Source organism: Rissa tridactyla, chromosome 8 (assembly GCF_028500815.1).
Source record: "Rissa tridactyla isolate bRisTri1 chromosome 8, bRisTri1.patW.cur.20221130, whole genome shotgun sequence".
Classification (NCBI taxonomy): Eukaryota; Metazoa; Chordata; class Aves; order Charadriiformes; family Laridae; genus Rissa; species Rissa tridactyla.
In genome coordinates this window covers 45,862,754-45,876,971 of record NC_071473.1, presented here as the reverse complement: position 1 = coordinate 45,876,971, position 14,218 = coordinate 45,862,754, and the positions used below count along the sequence as shown (strand labels likewise).

Sequence of the window (14,218 nt, the reverse complement as noted above, 5' to 3'; positions counted from 1 at the left end):
GGGCAACATGGAGGTTTTGCTCACAGGAGATGCTAATTTGTGGCTAGGGTGCCTGGAGCACCATGAGGTATGGAGGTAGGAGGTGATGCTGGCTGATGGATGTATCTTCTCGAGGCTGTTTGGCTAAGTGAGCATCCCACAGCAGGCAGGATTTATGGATGGCGGCTGGATGTGCTGGCATGGAGGTAAGTGACGAGGACACGGGAGGGTTTTGTGGGGGGCTTGGTGGTAGCCGTGCATACAGCTGTCATTAGAGGAGGTGTGGGAGATGGGGCAGAGGAGGTCCACGGGCAACCCTATTTGCACAATATACTGGCCTGGTTTTTGTGGCTTCTCAGTTACAGCTGTTCTGAGGACACCTTTGGTGTGACATTTGCAGTGGATTGGCAATGTGCTCAGAGTGAGAGATGACAGAGGTTATTTGTGTTATCTCCATTACTCATTGTGGGCACCCTTTATGTATTTAAAATTAAAATGGGACAGAACTTCGTGTTTGATACAACCTTCTGTTTATGGGGCTCACCAGTGATTTGGCTTGTAGTGTTGATAATGTAGCACAGCGTACTCCACAAAAAGGCCCTCCTATTTCCCCCGCTGCTTTCTATCTGCCTTATCTCTGCAGATGAGAGCTGTATGACACGACACCAGAACCGCAATCAATGTCACCACGACGCTAATTGCAACAGCAGCACTTGGGATTTCCCAGTTTGACACTTTCTACCCCAATAATGATTCCTGCAGAGGCAGAGGACATCTCGCTAGTGTCCTCCAGTGTCCCTCAAGCATACAACTCTCATAACTTTATCAGCTTAGGAAAACAATAATAATAATAATAATAATAATAATAATAATAATAATAATAATAATAAGAAGAAGAAGAAGAAGAAGAAGAAGAAGAAGAAGAAGAGATTAAAACCCCCCTTTTTAACTATCAGAACTCCTCGCTTGCAGCTTTAAATGAAGATTGCACACTGGACCCCTGTGAAGGGGTTGCCCATGGAAGGAGTTGCTGTGTTGGCTCTGGCTGGAGACCTGTGGGCAGGGGCCCAGCCAGACACCCCCAGGGCTGTCTCTTGCTGCTCATGGATTTCCTCTCCATCTCCCATTTCTAAAGGGGTTTTACACAGTATTTGTGACAAAGCAGGCAACCATCAGCAATAAAAACTGATGCAGCTGCTGTTACAGGAATAATTATTGTTTTATTAACACGAAAATTACAGAATATTTTGCAGTTTAGGCAGAATGTCAGAGCCCAAACTAGAATCAGTGCTTTCAATGAAACAGAGACACATTGAGTGCGAGAAGAGAGAGAAAGGTCTGCCATGGGCTGTCCCTGCTGCAGGAGGGGAGGGCTGACCTCTAGGCACTGAGGAAGGTGCTGCTGATGGAGCAGGGCTGGGAACGGTCATGGATTTGGCCAGGACATGAGTGTGAAAGGCAGGATTTGGTAAGGAGGAGGCTGGTGGGACCTACAGATGTTCCCAGGCCAGGCCAGCCCTTACGGCAGGGCAAGGGGACAGCCAGTGAAGAGGCATGGCTATGCCCAGCTGCTCCGAGATGGGCACTCGTGGAGCAGATGGCAATGGGTCTGTGCAATGCCATCCAGCCTACCTGGGCCCAGGACGAAAAGGGCTTTCAGCTGGTGAAGGAAGCACAGAAATCAGGAATCCTCATCCCCAAATCCTGCCCTGCACCTTTTTCCCCAGAGAAACATTGCCCCATCATCTGCTTGGTCCCTCCCTCCGGCAAAGGCAGGAGTTTTTGAGCATCAGCGGATTTTCTTTAGATACAGGTGAATCCCGTTCTTGGAGCGGAGGATGATCTGAGGTATTTTGCAGGGCGGCTGGGCAGGGTCAGGCGAGAGCTCGAAGCGCAGCAGGGTCAGGGCCAGCGCCACCTTCATCTCATTCATGGCGAACTGCTGCCCGATGCAGTTCCTGGGGTAAAACAGAGCAGCTCAGCCACCCCATCTCCGTGCTGGGCACAGCAAAACCCCATGGCTGGGTCCCAGTCCCCTCACACCAGCCCACAACCCTTCCCCTCTGCAGCTCTGGGGATCTCAGGCGGTGTTTTGTGTGGCAAAAGCAGGGGAACGGGCTGAGCAGTGGAGCATCAGGAGCTCCTGGATGTGTGTTCAATGAGCGCAGAGAGGGGGGGAGGTGGGGAAGACAACAGAGAGGCCATCAGAGGCGAGGTGGCAGGTCTCCAAGCAGGAGGTGTTTGCCTTGTCAAGGTGAGCGCAGGGCGTAGGGAAGGACTGGGAGCAGGGGAGAACAGGGAATCAAAGGACGGGGAGGTGGGATGGGGTCTCTGTATCAAGGAGAGGAGGAGAGCAGGGGAGGCCAGGATGCTGCAGGCTTCGCGCATGATGCCAGCAGGATTCTCAGCAGTTTTAGGACCCCATTCCCTATCCCCAAGAGGGGCCTGGCGATGTTTCCTTCCCGTTTTGCCTGCTGGTACCAGAACCCCTCTGCGGCACAAACGCTTCTTATGCGCTCCTGAGCTATTTAAAGCTGCAGGGCCAGGACTTCTGGCGGCGGTCTCTGCAAGCACTCTGTGAGTGCCTCCCTGGTAGCAATTATAGCAGCAGCACACGCTTCTCCGGCTGAGCAGTTTCCAGGGATGCATATTTTCTCTCCCTGCTACTCCTTCAGCGTTCAAGACACTTTACCTCATTCCAGCAGAAAAAGGCAGAAAGGCGTGAGAGTGCCTGCCAGAGATGTTCTCCGGGGAAAACCGCAAAGGGTCAAACACCTGGAAATGAAGAGTTCACAGCAAGAAAAAGCGATTATTTAAAGAACACAGTACTGACTGGTACCTTCGGAAATGTGACACCCCATAATTTCTGAATAACCCCATTGGAGAGAGAATTCATTTTGAGATGGACAGAAACTCATACACCAGACTCCCTTGCTGTGCCCTGAGCCTGGCAATGGTGTTGCCAAGATAAACCAGACAGAGATACGATGAAAACCAAGGAGCCGGGATTCAATCCTCCACCTGTAGCCTGAGCAAAAAAAAAATCACCTTTTCGCCTGCTAATACAACAAGCTCTTCGGAGCACTTTGTCTTACTGTTTTGGGCAGCACCCAGCCCTAACGCTGCTGTCTGACCGCGCTGTGCCACGGCTGGCCAAGAATAACGCAAGATGGTCACCTCTCAGCGTGATTCCCATGGCCAAAGATGCTCAGCAGCAAGGAGGGGGCTCTGCTCCCCCGCTAACAGGTGAAGAGGGCATTTGAAGAGGCACATAAAGGGGAAAAATGATTAGAAAGAAAGGCAAATGGAAACTTACCGAAGGGTCTTTCCATACCGCGGGGTTTCTGTGAATGAGATAAATGCTTATCGCAGCGATGCTGCCTGTAAAACAATGGAGAAGGAGAAAAGGGCTCAGTGACAAAGAAACTAAAGGGGAGGCTGCAGCCTGCTCACACAAAGGTCTGTCTAAATCATCATGGTCTCATCTGTCAACTGGAAACCTATGAGGGTTTTGTCATTGGCTTCAGAGAAAACTAAACATTTTCCATTTGTTTAGTTGTAAGCAGACAAAAGGTGAACAGAGGAAGGCACCGGCACCATAGGCATGTCGTCCCCACCCTGACACTGCCCGCTTGTGTGCCAAATCAGAGAAAGAATGGAGCAGCACAGGGCAATTCCCAAACCACAGGTTGGGATGGGACCAGTCCCCGTCCCCTTGCTCCTGCAGTTCGCCAAAATGAGTCAACCACAAGCTTGTGCTTGGCCAGGAAGAGAAGGGGCTTTTGGCACAGGCATGGCTGCCCTATAGCGATGGTGGCAGGAAGGATGTCATGGGGATGCCACCGTACAGCCCAGACCTCAGTCTATCAACGGAATGCCGATATCTGCACAGGTCTATCTGAACATCTGTGTCAGTGAGGAGCAGGTCACAGAGGCAGGGCTGTCGCCTTTGCTCTGTGGCAGGCAGCAAGGATAGGACTGACGTCCGAGAGCATGATTTTGTGAAGTGGGAATAGGATTTACAGACCTTCTGGCAAGGTGCGTCCATCGGGGAAGGTGATGGGTTTGCTGAGCTGTCGGGACACACCAGGCACTGGTGGGTAAAGGCGAAGGCTCTCCCTGATGCACATGGTGCTGTAAGTCATCTTGCCCAGGTCCTCCCTGCCGGGACAGAGACAGAGGCAGGCTGAGCCCCAGAAGGGCCCTTGCCCCATGGCCATCAGCCCCTGGGCAGACCCCCTTGCAACAGACAGGGCATACGGAGGGACCCACAATGTCCAACCACGGGCTGCTGCAAGCTGGGGACCCCAAGACACCTCTGAACAAGCTCAAGTGCAAAGTGACAGCAAAAGGTGAAAAGCCATGACTACAACGTCCTGTGGTGAGAAAACAGGAGAGAGCAAAGGGCAATGTTGGTGGCATCCAGCATGTTCTCCTGGTCTGGGATGGTTTTTTCTCGTGTCTCCCCTGGCAATAGGAGCCCTGAAGCCCTGAAGGGCAGGGAGGCAGATTTAGGTGAAGGATGCAGTATCTGTTCCATCCTGTGACATCCCTGTGCACGCAGCAATGTTACAAATCAGTCCTTTAGCATCCTAGCTTTCAGGTCTTGAAGATGTTGTACACTTAGAAACACCAGACATGGGAAAAAAAAGATACCAGCTGAGAAAATGTGCAACCTTACCACTGAAGCGTCTCCCGGTCCCCCAGGATCCCTTGTATCTCCTCCCGGCACCGTGCCTGGTGCTCGGGGTGTGACGCCAGGCAGTACAAGAGCCAGGAGATCCCGCTGGCCGTCGTATCATGGCCCTCAAACATGAACGTGTCCACCTCGGCACGCAGGTCCTCATCGGACAGTCCAGCTCCATTCTCATCCTAACAACCCAGAGACACTTTCAATGGCCCATATATATACACATATAAATATATATATCTTATAGTGGCACAGATCTACATATATAAAACATAATACCCCAGAAGGCGACATTTTATTCTTTCAGCTGTTGCAAAGGGGGTGGTGGTGCTGCTGGGATACGTATAAACAAGATCAATCTCTGTTTAGACTGAATTCAGGGCCCTTTTTCCTTCACTTATAAATCCCTTTATCCCCCTGATATTAAACCACCAGGACTATGAAATCCCTCTGCGTGTTGTATTCCCCAACAGACGCTACTAACGTTTCAGTGACAGAAAACTGGATCACCTTGGCCCCTCCTCAACTGGGCAGGACTGGGCTAATTTATTTTAGTGGCTTGTGCAGTGCTGAGGGTCTCTGGTGGTTTGTGGCACCCCTGCAAAGACTGATGGCTTTTGGATCCTGCTGCCCCGCCGCACACCCACTCCTCACCACTCACTTTGGCACACAGCAGAATGTCCAAGAAGTCCAAATGTCTCTTCTTTTGGATCTTTTCAAACTCCCGTTCATCTTTAAGGGACTCCTTGCGCTCGTGGATCACCTTGTCTGGGGAAGAAGGAGTTACAGGTTCAGCAGGGGCAGGAAAGGTCAAGCTGCAAAATCAGCCTGCCAATGCAAAGCTCACTCAAGGGGGTGACCACCGCTCAGTCCACGATTCATCTGACAGGGGTGCTTCTGCACCCCAGGCAGTTTGGCTTTTTCAGCAGCACGGCAACAAATCTCAGGCAAGTTGGCATTCTTTTCTGCAAACTTCTTTGTCCACCACAGACTCCTCGGCCTATTTTACCCACCCCTCCTGCATTAAAATCACGCCTGGCCTGGAAAGTAAATCATTCCTTGCACTGGTGTTGCCTGCAGCACCCATCCCGTGTCTCATCAGTCTCTGGTCATTTACCAGGAGCGTTGCCAGAGGGGAATTCCTGCGTTAGTCCAGTTTAATAACCCACACCCCCTTGCTTCATGCCTTCATCAGACCACTGCTGCAAGATGATGCTTTACTTGGATTCCAGCTCCAAGCCTTTGGGCAGGATCACAGGCAAGGAGGTAACTCAACTGCTTCTGGTCAGCCATCATCACCCACCCTGCTCGAAAGCTTTGGGAGAGGCAGGGAATACCTGTGTGGTCATGAGCGAGCTGGCAGACCTTCCTGAACTGATACCCGTGGGGGCTGAGCCAGTAAATGATGTCGTTGTGGTAGGGGAAGATGCGGAGGCGCTGGTGCACCATGTGGCATAGGTCATAGACAGCCTGGATATAGGTGTTTTTCCTGGGGAGAGGGGAATGGTGGAAGTTTGTAAATCTGGGAGCATCATGGCAAGTGATTTGCTCATTTCCCTTCTAAGCTGCAAACTTTCTGCCGGGGTTTGGGGCAGCCAGCACTGACCTGTTGGTCTGGCAGTTGCTGTGACAACTGAAGGCACATTTCATGATGCTATCGAGCGTCATCAAGCTGACGTGCTCAAAGAGCTCCACCGGTTTCCCATCAGTGATCAGCTGTTCCCATTTATCCTAGGGCACGAAGGAGACAGATAGAAATGAGAAGGCAAGGGACAGTTCTTCACGATCTGCATGCACCTTCTAGTGCTCAGCTAGGGATACATCCCAGAGAAACTGAAAAAAGAAGAGAATCTCTTAGTTACCGTCAAAATCCTGGAGAACGGAAGCCAAGAGAGATGCTTAATACAAAATTTGTTTGCTACTCTCGAATCCTGGCAGCCGTGAGCCCTGGTACACCCTACCCTGGGGCAAAGGCACCCTGGAGAACCCCGGGATGGCACACCACTGGGTAATGGGGCATGTTACCAAAGTCTTTCTTGGGTACAGTGTGTTTGCTGCACAAAACACTCATATGTCGGCATTGGGCTTTACTGAGGTTGTGGTTTTTGTCTTTCTCTCACAAGCACGTATGACTTTGGTGCCTTTGGTGTCTAAGATGCAAGCTTCCCTCTCACGATCTCTCACCCACTGTGTTATTCCAGCATATAATATAGGAGCCCTTGCTCGACTCTTCCCATAGCAGATCCCTAGAGACAGTATAAATAGTGTCTCTCTTGCCTGGCAGACATGAAATGATGTTGAATCCTTGGTCCCTTCATGGCTGTAAGGATCCAGTGGACTCAAAGGCTGAGAAATGGAGGAGATGGAGGAGCACAGTCACATCTGAGCTCCCACAGCATGAAACCAGGCTGGGGAACAGGGCTTCTATGGACAGACTTATGTCCTTAGCACATACAATGATTGCCACCTGGTGGCATGGCCTCCCACAATAGGCACTTTGCATTGTTAGCAAGGAATTATAAACTGACAGGCACTTGAAGGCATTGCAAAAGCTCTCCTGGCTCTCCAACCCCCAGCTCCTGGTTGCTGCCTGGGCCAGCGGGAGGGAGAACAGCCAGAATCCATGCGGAACTGCTGGGGAGGTTGGATGGAGGGAGCCAAAGGAGAAGGAATAGATCTGGCACCCAGACTCCTGCTGGTCTACCTGCACAAAGCCTGGTGCCCCTCACTTGCAATTCCCACTGGTTTCCATCGTGCCCAGCACCGATGGATGGAAGAGTGGAGTTTCACTGTGTATTAGGCAAGGCAGGGATTGCAATCCAGTCATGGGTATGTTGACAGCAAATGATACCCTTTAACCTTAGGTCACAGTTCTCAGCTCTGCTCCAGCCTTTATATTTTCGGGATTTATTATGAAACTTTATTTACTTCAATTCTTCATTTACAAAAAAGAACCTCATAAGAAGTAGCAGCTGGGACTGAGACTACGCACAGTTTGAGGATGGCAGTAACGTTAATCCTCAAATCTTGGCCAAAGCGCCCAACACAGTACCAGAGACATAGTCCTTGCGGGAAGGCTCAACCTGCTCATTCCTTACAACTCACGGGCAGGGATTTGTGGTGACTCAGAAAGCTCGACCACCAGGACACAGCCTGTCCTTACGACTACCAGGTTGTAAGCAAGGACACTGCAAGGAAACCCTGCTCCAGCATTTACCTACTAACCAGCCAGGATCAGGGAAACGGAAACAGGGCAGAGAGAAAAGCATCACATCTGAGTCCTACCAGCATCACGTTAGTAGACTCTGCCATCAGGGCCACGTATGGTTTCAAGACGTCGTAATGAAACCCCGGAGTCAGGAGTTTTCGATGTTGGTGCCATTTTGGCCCATGTAAGATCAGCAACCCTTTCCCTGGGGAAACACAGGCAAGGTATGTTTTGCTGGGCACAAGTAGCACGATTAAATCTGCTGTCTGAGCTGCTGTGAGAGAGTGTTTCCAAATGTTGCCGTCAGCTCCAGGGTTCCCCGGGCTGAGCAGAGCCCTGCTCACCGAAACCACCCAGCACTGCCTCCGAAAAGAAACACCATCACTGCTGGAGCTGAGAATTTCAGATCAACAGGTGCAGGTTGCCCAGAGAAGTTGTGGATACTCCATCCCTGGAAGGGTTCAAGCCCAGGCTGGACGGGGCTTTGAGCAACCTGGTCTAGTAGGTGGTGTGTGGGTGGTGTCCCTGCCCATGGCAGGGGGCTTGGAATTGAATGATCTTTAAGCTCCCTTCCAACCTAAACCATTCTATGATACTATGATGATTTTTCACCAGTCCTCTACTGAATCTGAGCTTCTCCCATCACCGCCCTTCACTAACTACGGACATGTAAGTGGTTCTCATTTGTATGTATGACTATGTCTGAACTTTCCTTCCTCGAATCACAACAAATAGCATTTTCTAGAACCTTTTTCAATAAACATAATAATTTCAGGAAACTTTCAGCTACAATTGCACCAAGGAACGAATATAACGATGCTTATTTATAGCATGTTCTTGACTAGCTTCAGAATCATTCCTGGTAGGCAAAGCCCTGGGAATACATACCGATCCATGGCACAAGGTGTTTATAGCTGACGTTATCCTTGGGATCTGTAAAAAAATCATCAAGAAAGAGAAAATAAAATGGTGTTTCAGTAGCATCAACCCACTGGTTTGCACCTGAAAGCTCCCTCTGGGTTCTCACTTTTGGTTGGGTATGAAGCAGAATCGGTGGCATCCCTGCAGAATTCAACGGTATTTCACAACAAAACAACACTATTTGGCCCAGCTACAAGAAATACATATAAAAGCAGATGCCCACACTGGCATAAACAAGAATATTGGCAGTCCAAAGTCTGTGCTGTGTGATAAATGATTAATGCTCCCGCACAGCACTGTTTAGCACCTTTCTCTCTGGATGCACTGAAGACATGGCACCACAGCAGGAGCCAGGGGTATGGGCCGAGAAAAAAAGCTTCCAGCTTTCTTCTCCTTGCTGGGGTCAGGCACCGAGAAGATAGCTTTTCAAGGAACACTTGAGGAATTTTGATTTGCCAGATTTGGAGTGTCCCCGGTCACCCCCGCAGCCCTGTGCCTGAAGCACTGAGGGCATGGCACGAAGGTCCATGCCTTTAGGTCATTTCTGCAAGGAAAGCTCTCCATGAAACCCTGCCTTGCTGCAAATTTTCAGGCTGGCACGGGAAATCTGCAGGCTGTGGTTGTTGCTCCACAGCTGGAGGGCATCATCTCCTCACCTCCTCTGGCCAACAGAACCTTGGCATAGTCGGGATCGGTGACAACCAGGAATGCCGAGAAACTCCCAAACCAGATAGGGTGAGCGTATAGGTACTTCTGTGCCCAGATCTCCTCCTTGTCCAGCGCCTCTTCCATCTTGAGAAACTGTAGTTGTGGGGAAGTAAAAAGAGAAAGAATACTTAGATACAGAGAAAAAAAAAATAATCTCCCAAGCCACTTTCTTAAAAAGCTCAAGATCTTTCTGTATCGCAAAACCAGGTGATCGCAAATACGATTTTGTCCCTCTGGGTTTGCAGAGCATGGGAAGTAGAGATGCTTGTTACTTTTAAACCTCATATAAAATAATTCTTCCTTATCAATTGATCCTAACCATGGAGAACACCCTTAGGGACAGTGGTGGTGACTATCAGTCCATGTATGTTATCTGCTCTTTTTTCCATGGCCACCCCAAAGAAGACTCAGGTTTGCCCCAGACAGCATCTGCGTTTTGTGGCGGGCAAATATGTTCTCACTTGCACATGGCTGAGCAATTAGCACCCTTGTGGTCATGAGAAAATACAGCAGCACTTTGACAGCAGCTAACGGCATCGCTGCTATATCTGCCCCAGCGCAACAATGCCTCCCGTCCGGGAAACCTGGGCCACAGCTTCATCCAGCCATTTAGGTGGAGAAGGCCAGTGTCCAGGTAAAAATCAACAGGATGAGACCACAGTCACCGATGGAGTGTACAGAGAAGTGGGCACTGGCTAATAATGTCAGATAAAGACTTCATTGATTTCCAGGAATTTAATTTAATAGGCAATGAAGAGTTGGTGCTCCCAGAAACGTTCATCTCTGGTCCTTGGAAGCTGCACACTGAGGAGTAATGTGAGCACCAGCATTCGTATCAGTGACACTGGTGGGTTTGTTCTTCGAAAGTGATTGTTTTATTGCTTTTATAGCTAGTGCTGTTGTATATTAAACAGGCAATAGCCAAAGAACTAGTGGAAAGATTGGTGGAAAGATACAAAGTCACAGGCAGAGAAAAAAAGATCACAGAGACAAAACCGTGTAAGAGTTCTCTTTTCTTTGAACAGAAACTACTATGCCACAATATGCAGGGGGAAGGATTTTGGTGAGCTAGGGCTGACATAGCTGCTGCTGCTTTGACCTGAAGCTTGAAGTTTAATTACATCTGCATACTGGTGCAGAAATCAGCCACAAAGCCACCCTGTCAACTGAATCAAGTGAATACTTGCTCAGTCGCTTTGGTGCTGAATTAGCTCAGCTCAGCTTTTAGTTTGGTTAGTTTTTCTCAACCCAGGAGATGGCTTGGACTCAAATAATCACCCACATCAGGCCTGTCCTGGAGAGGATGCTCAGGAGCCACGGGGCATCTGCCAGGCTGCGTGGGGACACGGCCAGGCTACATGCATCAAGGCCGAGTCGGCTTCCTTGTGAGCCAGGGAGGTCCCTGCAGCACATCCCGTGTGTGTCTCTCACATTCAGTAGAACCAGATTATGCACTTCATCCAGTTGTCATTTACGGTAGAAAGCTACCGTTCAACTGCTCTTGCTCCAGTTCAAGATTTTGGACTTATGAAAGAGAACCATCAATTTCTCTGGTTGCAGGGATCACATTTTGGGGTAAAAGGAGGCAGCCCTACCCAGCACCCACCCCTTCTGCAATGCCAGCAAAGGCAAGGCTTGGCACAGTGCCTTTAGCTGAGCGACACTTGAACACGTGAAAGTCCCTTTGATACGCCTGCTTGAGCTTCCTCCCGTCATGAAATCACAGAACGCGCAAATGGCAGTAATTGGGAGATGCTGAATAAGCCTCGCTGGCAGGAGTCCTAATGCTAGAAGCCTTTGCATCCAACCTTGGTTTCGGAGCGCCGGCCTTGGTTTGTGCTATCTGCCCTGCGCTGGCAGAGGTTTGGGAGGGATCTGTCTGAGCGGAGAAGTTACCCCCACGGTGAATAACCTCTGCCTGCTGTCCTGAGCACTCCCCGGTGTAAAGTCCTGTGGGCTGCGGAGGAACAGGAATGGAAAGCTCCTGCTTCTTAACCAGGGCTGTAGCTACCAGGCTCTGCATGAAAGACCATCGCTTGTCCTTCTTCCTCCCTTGGGGGCTTGAAAAGAAAAGTATAACCCCCGCTCCAGTCTAAGGAAGAAAGGTAATAGCCTGACCTCACGCTGAAATGCAAGTTTTGAAATGGATCCAACACTGAAAGCATCTGGGAAGAGGCGCTTAAAGGCGCTTTTAATGAGTATGCACCAAAACCAAATGAAACAGGAAACACAGGAGCTGAAATCTGAGCACGAAGCGGCATTGTGCTCACTCAGAACCAGGCTGGTTCCCCTCCACCAGCCGCCCGCACGGGGCGGATGTGGGCAATGGGCTACCGAGGGACCGACAGCCCCCTGTGCCCGTGGGGCAGCTCCCTGCTCTCCTCAGCTTCCCACCGACCCTGACCTTGGGAAGTCGGTTTGGCCAGCTCGGGGCTGGCACTCCGGGCTTTAACGAAGTCGTGCTGCTGCAGCGAGACTGACCAGCTCTGCACAATCTCTCCTGATATTTTAATGTCACTTCTACCAAGTGATTTGCATAAGCAGAGACTAACACCTAAGAAGGCTTTAAAACCCAGGAGACCCACCCAAGGCATGGCAAATATATTTGAGATACTAAATTGACCTGAAACAAAACTAGCAGTTAATCACTTTAAATCAACAGAAGAGGAAGCGTCAGTGCTCTCCCTGAATGCAGGTCTCAGGTCCTCCTCCGAGGTGCCCGTAAACTTTGTATTCAGCATGTGCTCAGGGCACTGCCAGTTTCCTCCCTGGCACAGTGAACTGTCGGGTTCTGGGGAATTCAGCAGCATTTAATCAGCAAATTTGCAAAACAGGAATTCTTTAAAAAATACTGTCCAAGGCAAAAGTCAAGCTGTGAACAACCTAGCCATGATGGGAGCGCGTTATCAGCACAGTTAAAAACCCATTCCAGGATAAATAAATACCGATAAACAGGCTAACATACTTTATTTAATTGCAGTTTTAAAGTCTAACTGGCAGTGTAACAAATCCCTAAACTGGCCCATCTTCATGCTTTCGTTGCCAAAAGACTGATTGTCCCATCCAGCACAGGAAAACTGGGGCTGCCATGGCACAGAGACGGGCCCTAGGAGATCCACTCCAGATTTCCCAGCTACTTTTCAGGGTGCCAGTTATTCAATGTGACAGTTTTGGCCAGGGCAGGGCACCAGCAGAGGCCAGGAGAAATCAAGGTGATTTTAAGCAGCCTTTAGCTTGTATGGAAAAGCCTTTCACATCGAGCAGCTGTTACTCCTCGCAAAGCTGACGATGAGTTGTGGAAATCTGTTTGCCAAGGCAGCCACGTTGATTTGTGCGGGCAAGGACACACCTCGGGGAACAGTCATCCACGCCACGAGCGCCCAGAGCAAGTCTTGCTTATACATGTGGGCTCGGTTAGTCATGGCTTTAATGCAACCTTAAAAAGATACGTGGCCCCTGTGCCGGGTGCTATACCTGGGCTGTGTTTTGTGGCTGCAACGTGGCTCAAAATCATCAATGCCCTGTCTGGCTCACCGGGCCGTGAAGCCGGTGCAAGCTGGCAAGGGAGAGAAGGCGCCTCCGGACATTGGGATCAGCGTGCATCTCCTCAGGGACAGCCGCGGCGGCCGTGCCCTGGCTTTCACAGGAGCAGAGAGGTGACAGCGGAGCCTGCCCTGGGACAGAGCAGGGTGGCTCTGCTGCCTCCAGCACCGATGCCGGGTTACGACCCGGAACGACCTTGCCCACGCCACATTATATTATCGCTTTCTTTACTCGTGAGTCACCTGCCACCTTTTTCCACCGAGCATTTTGCAGCAGCCAGCGTGTGCCGTTCTATGGGCGTCGCAAACAGAGAAAGCGGTTCGGATGGCCGGGAAAAAGGATGCCCACCTTTCCCTTTCACCCCGGGGGATTACGAGAAGCAATTCTCCCGGACTGCGAGGACAGGTCCTACCAGTATCATTCCCTCCCCCCCGAGACCCACCAGCATCGTTCCCTGCCGGGTCCCACCAGCATCATTCCCTGCCGGGTCCCACCAGCATCGTTCCCTGCCGGGTCCCACTGCATCATCCCCCGCCGCTGCTCAGGGAAACCGCTCCCGGGGCTCCCTCCGTCCCCCCCCCCCCCACCCCCGGCAGAGCATCCCCGTGTCTCGCCCTACCTCATGGACGTGGCCGAAGAGCCAGTGTGTCGGGTGGCCGGGAAATTCGGCCAGCGCCCTCAGCAGCTCCCGCCGCCGGTGGTACAGCTGGATGGCCTTCAGCAGCACGCAGGTCAGGCAGAAGACGGCGACCAAGTGCAGCACCCGGGAGACATCCACCCCCAGCCAGGAGAGCTTCATCCCCCCCCCCCGCCCCGGCGACGGCGGACACTGGCCGCCGGGCTCAGGCGAAGGCCGGTGTCACCGCCCGGCACCGGTCGCCCTCAGCCAATGCAGGGCGGAGAGGCAGGTTCAGAGTCCGATCGGCTGCCAAATCACGACAGGGTTTGTTGGGGAGGGAGAGCATCCCGCGGGGGCTGGGGGAAGGCACCGCTCGCCGGCGGAAAAGGGATGAGAGCTGCTGCCGGCTCCGCACCTCGCCGGAGCCCGCCGGGATGCGGGCTGGGGATGAAGGAAAAGAGCTGCCGGCCCGGCGGAGGGAGGGCGAGGTGCCGAGCATCGCCTGGTCCCTGCCCGCCCCGCCGTTCCCTTGCCTGTGCCCACCCCGAGC

At 51.5% G+C, this 14,218-nt stretch overlaps 1 protein-coding gene across 1 annotated transcript; it reads right to left on the bottom strand.

Annotated features, from left to right (window-relative positions):
• Positions 1–1,179: 1,179 nt before the first annotated feature.
• LOC128914237 (cytochrome P450 4B1-like) lies at positions 1,180–14,208 on the bottom strand. Its single transcript, XM_054212988.1, has 12 exons — positions 13,669–14,208; positions 9,455–9,599; positions 8,766–8,810; positions 7,955–8,082; positions 6,276–6,400; positions 6,007–6,158; positions 5,331–5,437; positions 4,661–4,851; positions 4,007–4,140; positions 3,296–3,360; positions 2,672–2,754; positions 1,180–1,937 (listed from the first exon to the last, which is right to left on the bottom strand). The coding sequence occupies exons 1-12, from the start codon at positions 13,846–13,848 to the stop codon at positions 1,769–1,771; spliced, it is 1,524 nt and encodes a 507-aa protein (XP_054068963.1). The 5' UTR covers positions 13,849–14,208; the 3' UTR covers positions 1,180–1,768.
• Positions 14,209–14,218: the final 10 nt, after the last annotated feature.

Bases quoted from the DNA above. Each gene is read 5' to 3' on its own strand.
- LOC128914237 (XM_054212988.1), bottom strand. From the start codon at position 13,848: ATGAAGCTCTCCTGGCTGGGGGTGGATGTCTCCCGGGTGCTGCACTTG. The intron at 8,811-9,454 runs GTGAGGAGATGA...ATTTTTTTACAG, and splicing joins GGTTCTGTTGGCCAGAGGAG to ATCCCAAGGATAACGTCAGC. The intron at 3,361-4,006 runs GTCTGTAAATCC...ATTGTTTTACAG, and splicing joins TGGACGCACCTTGCCAGAAG to GCAGCATCGCTGCGATAAGC.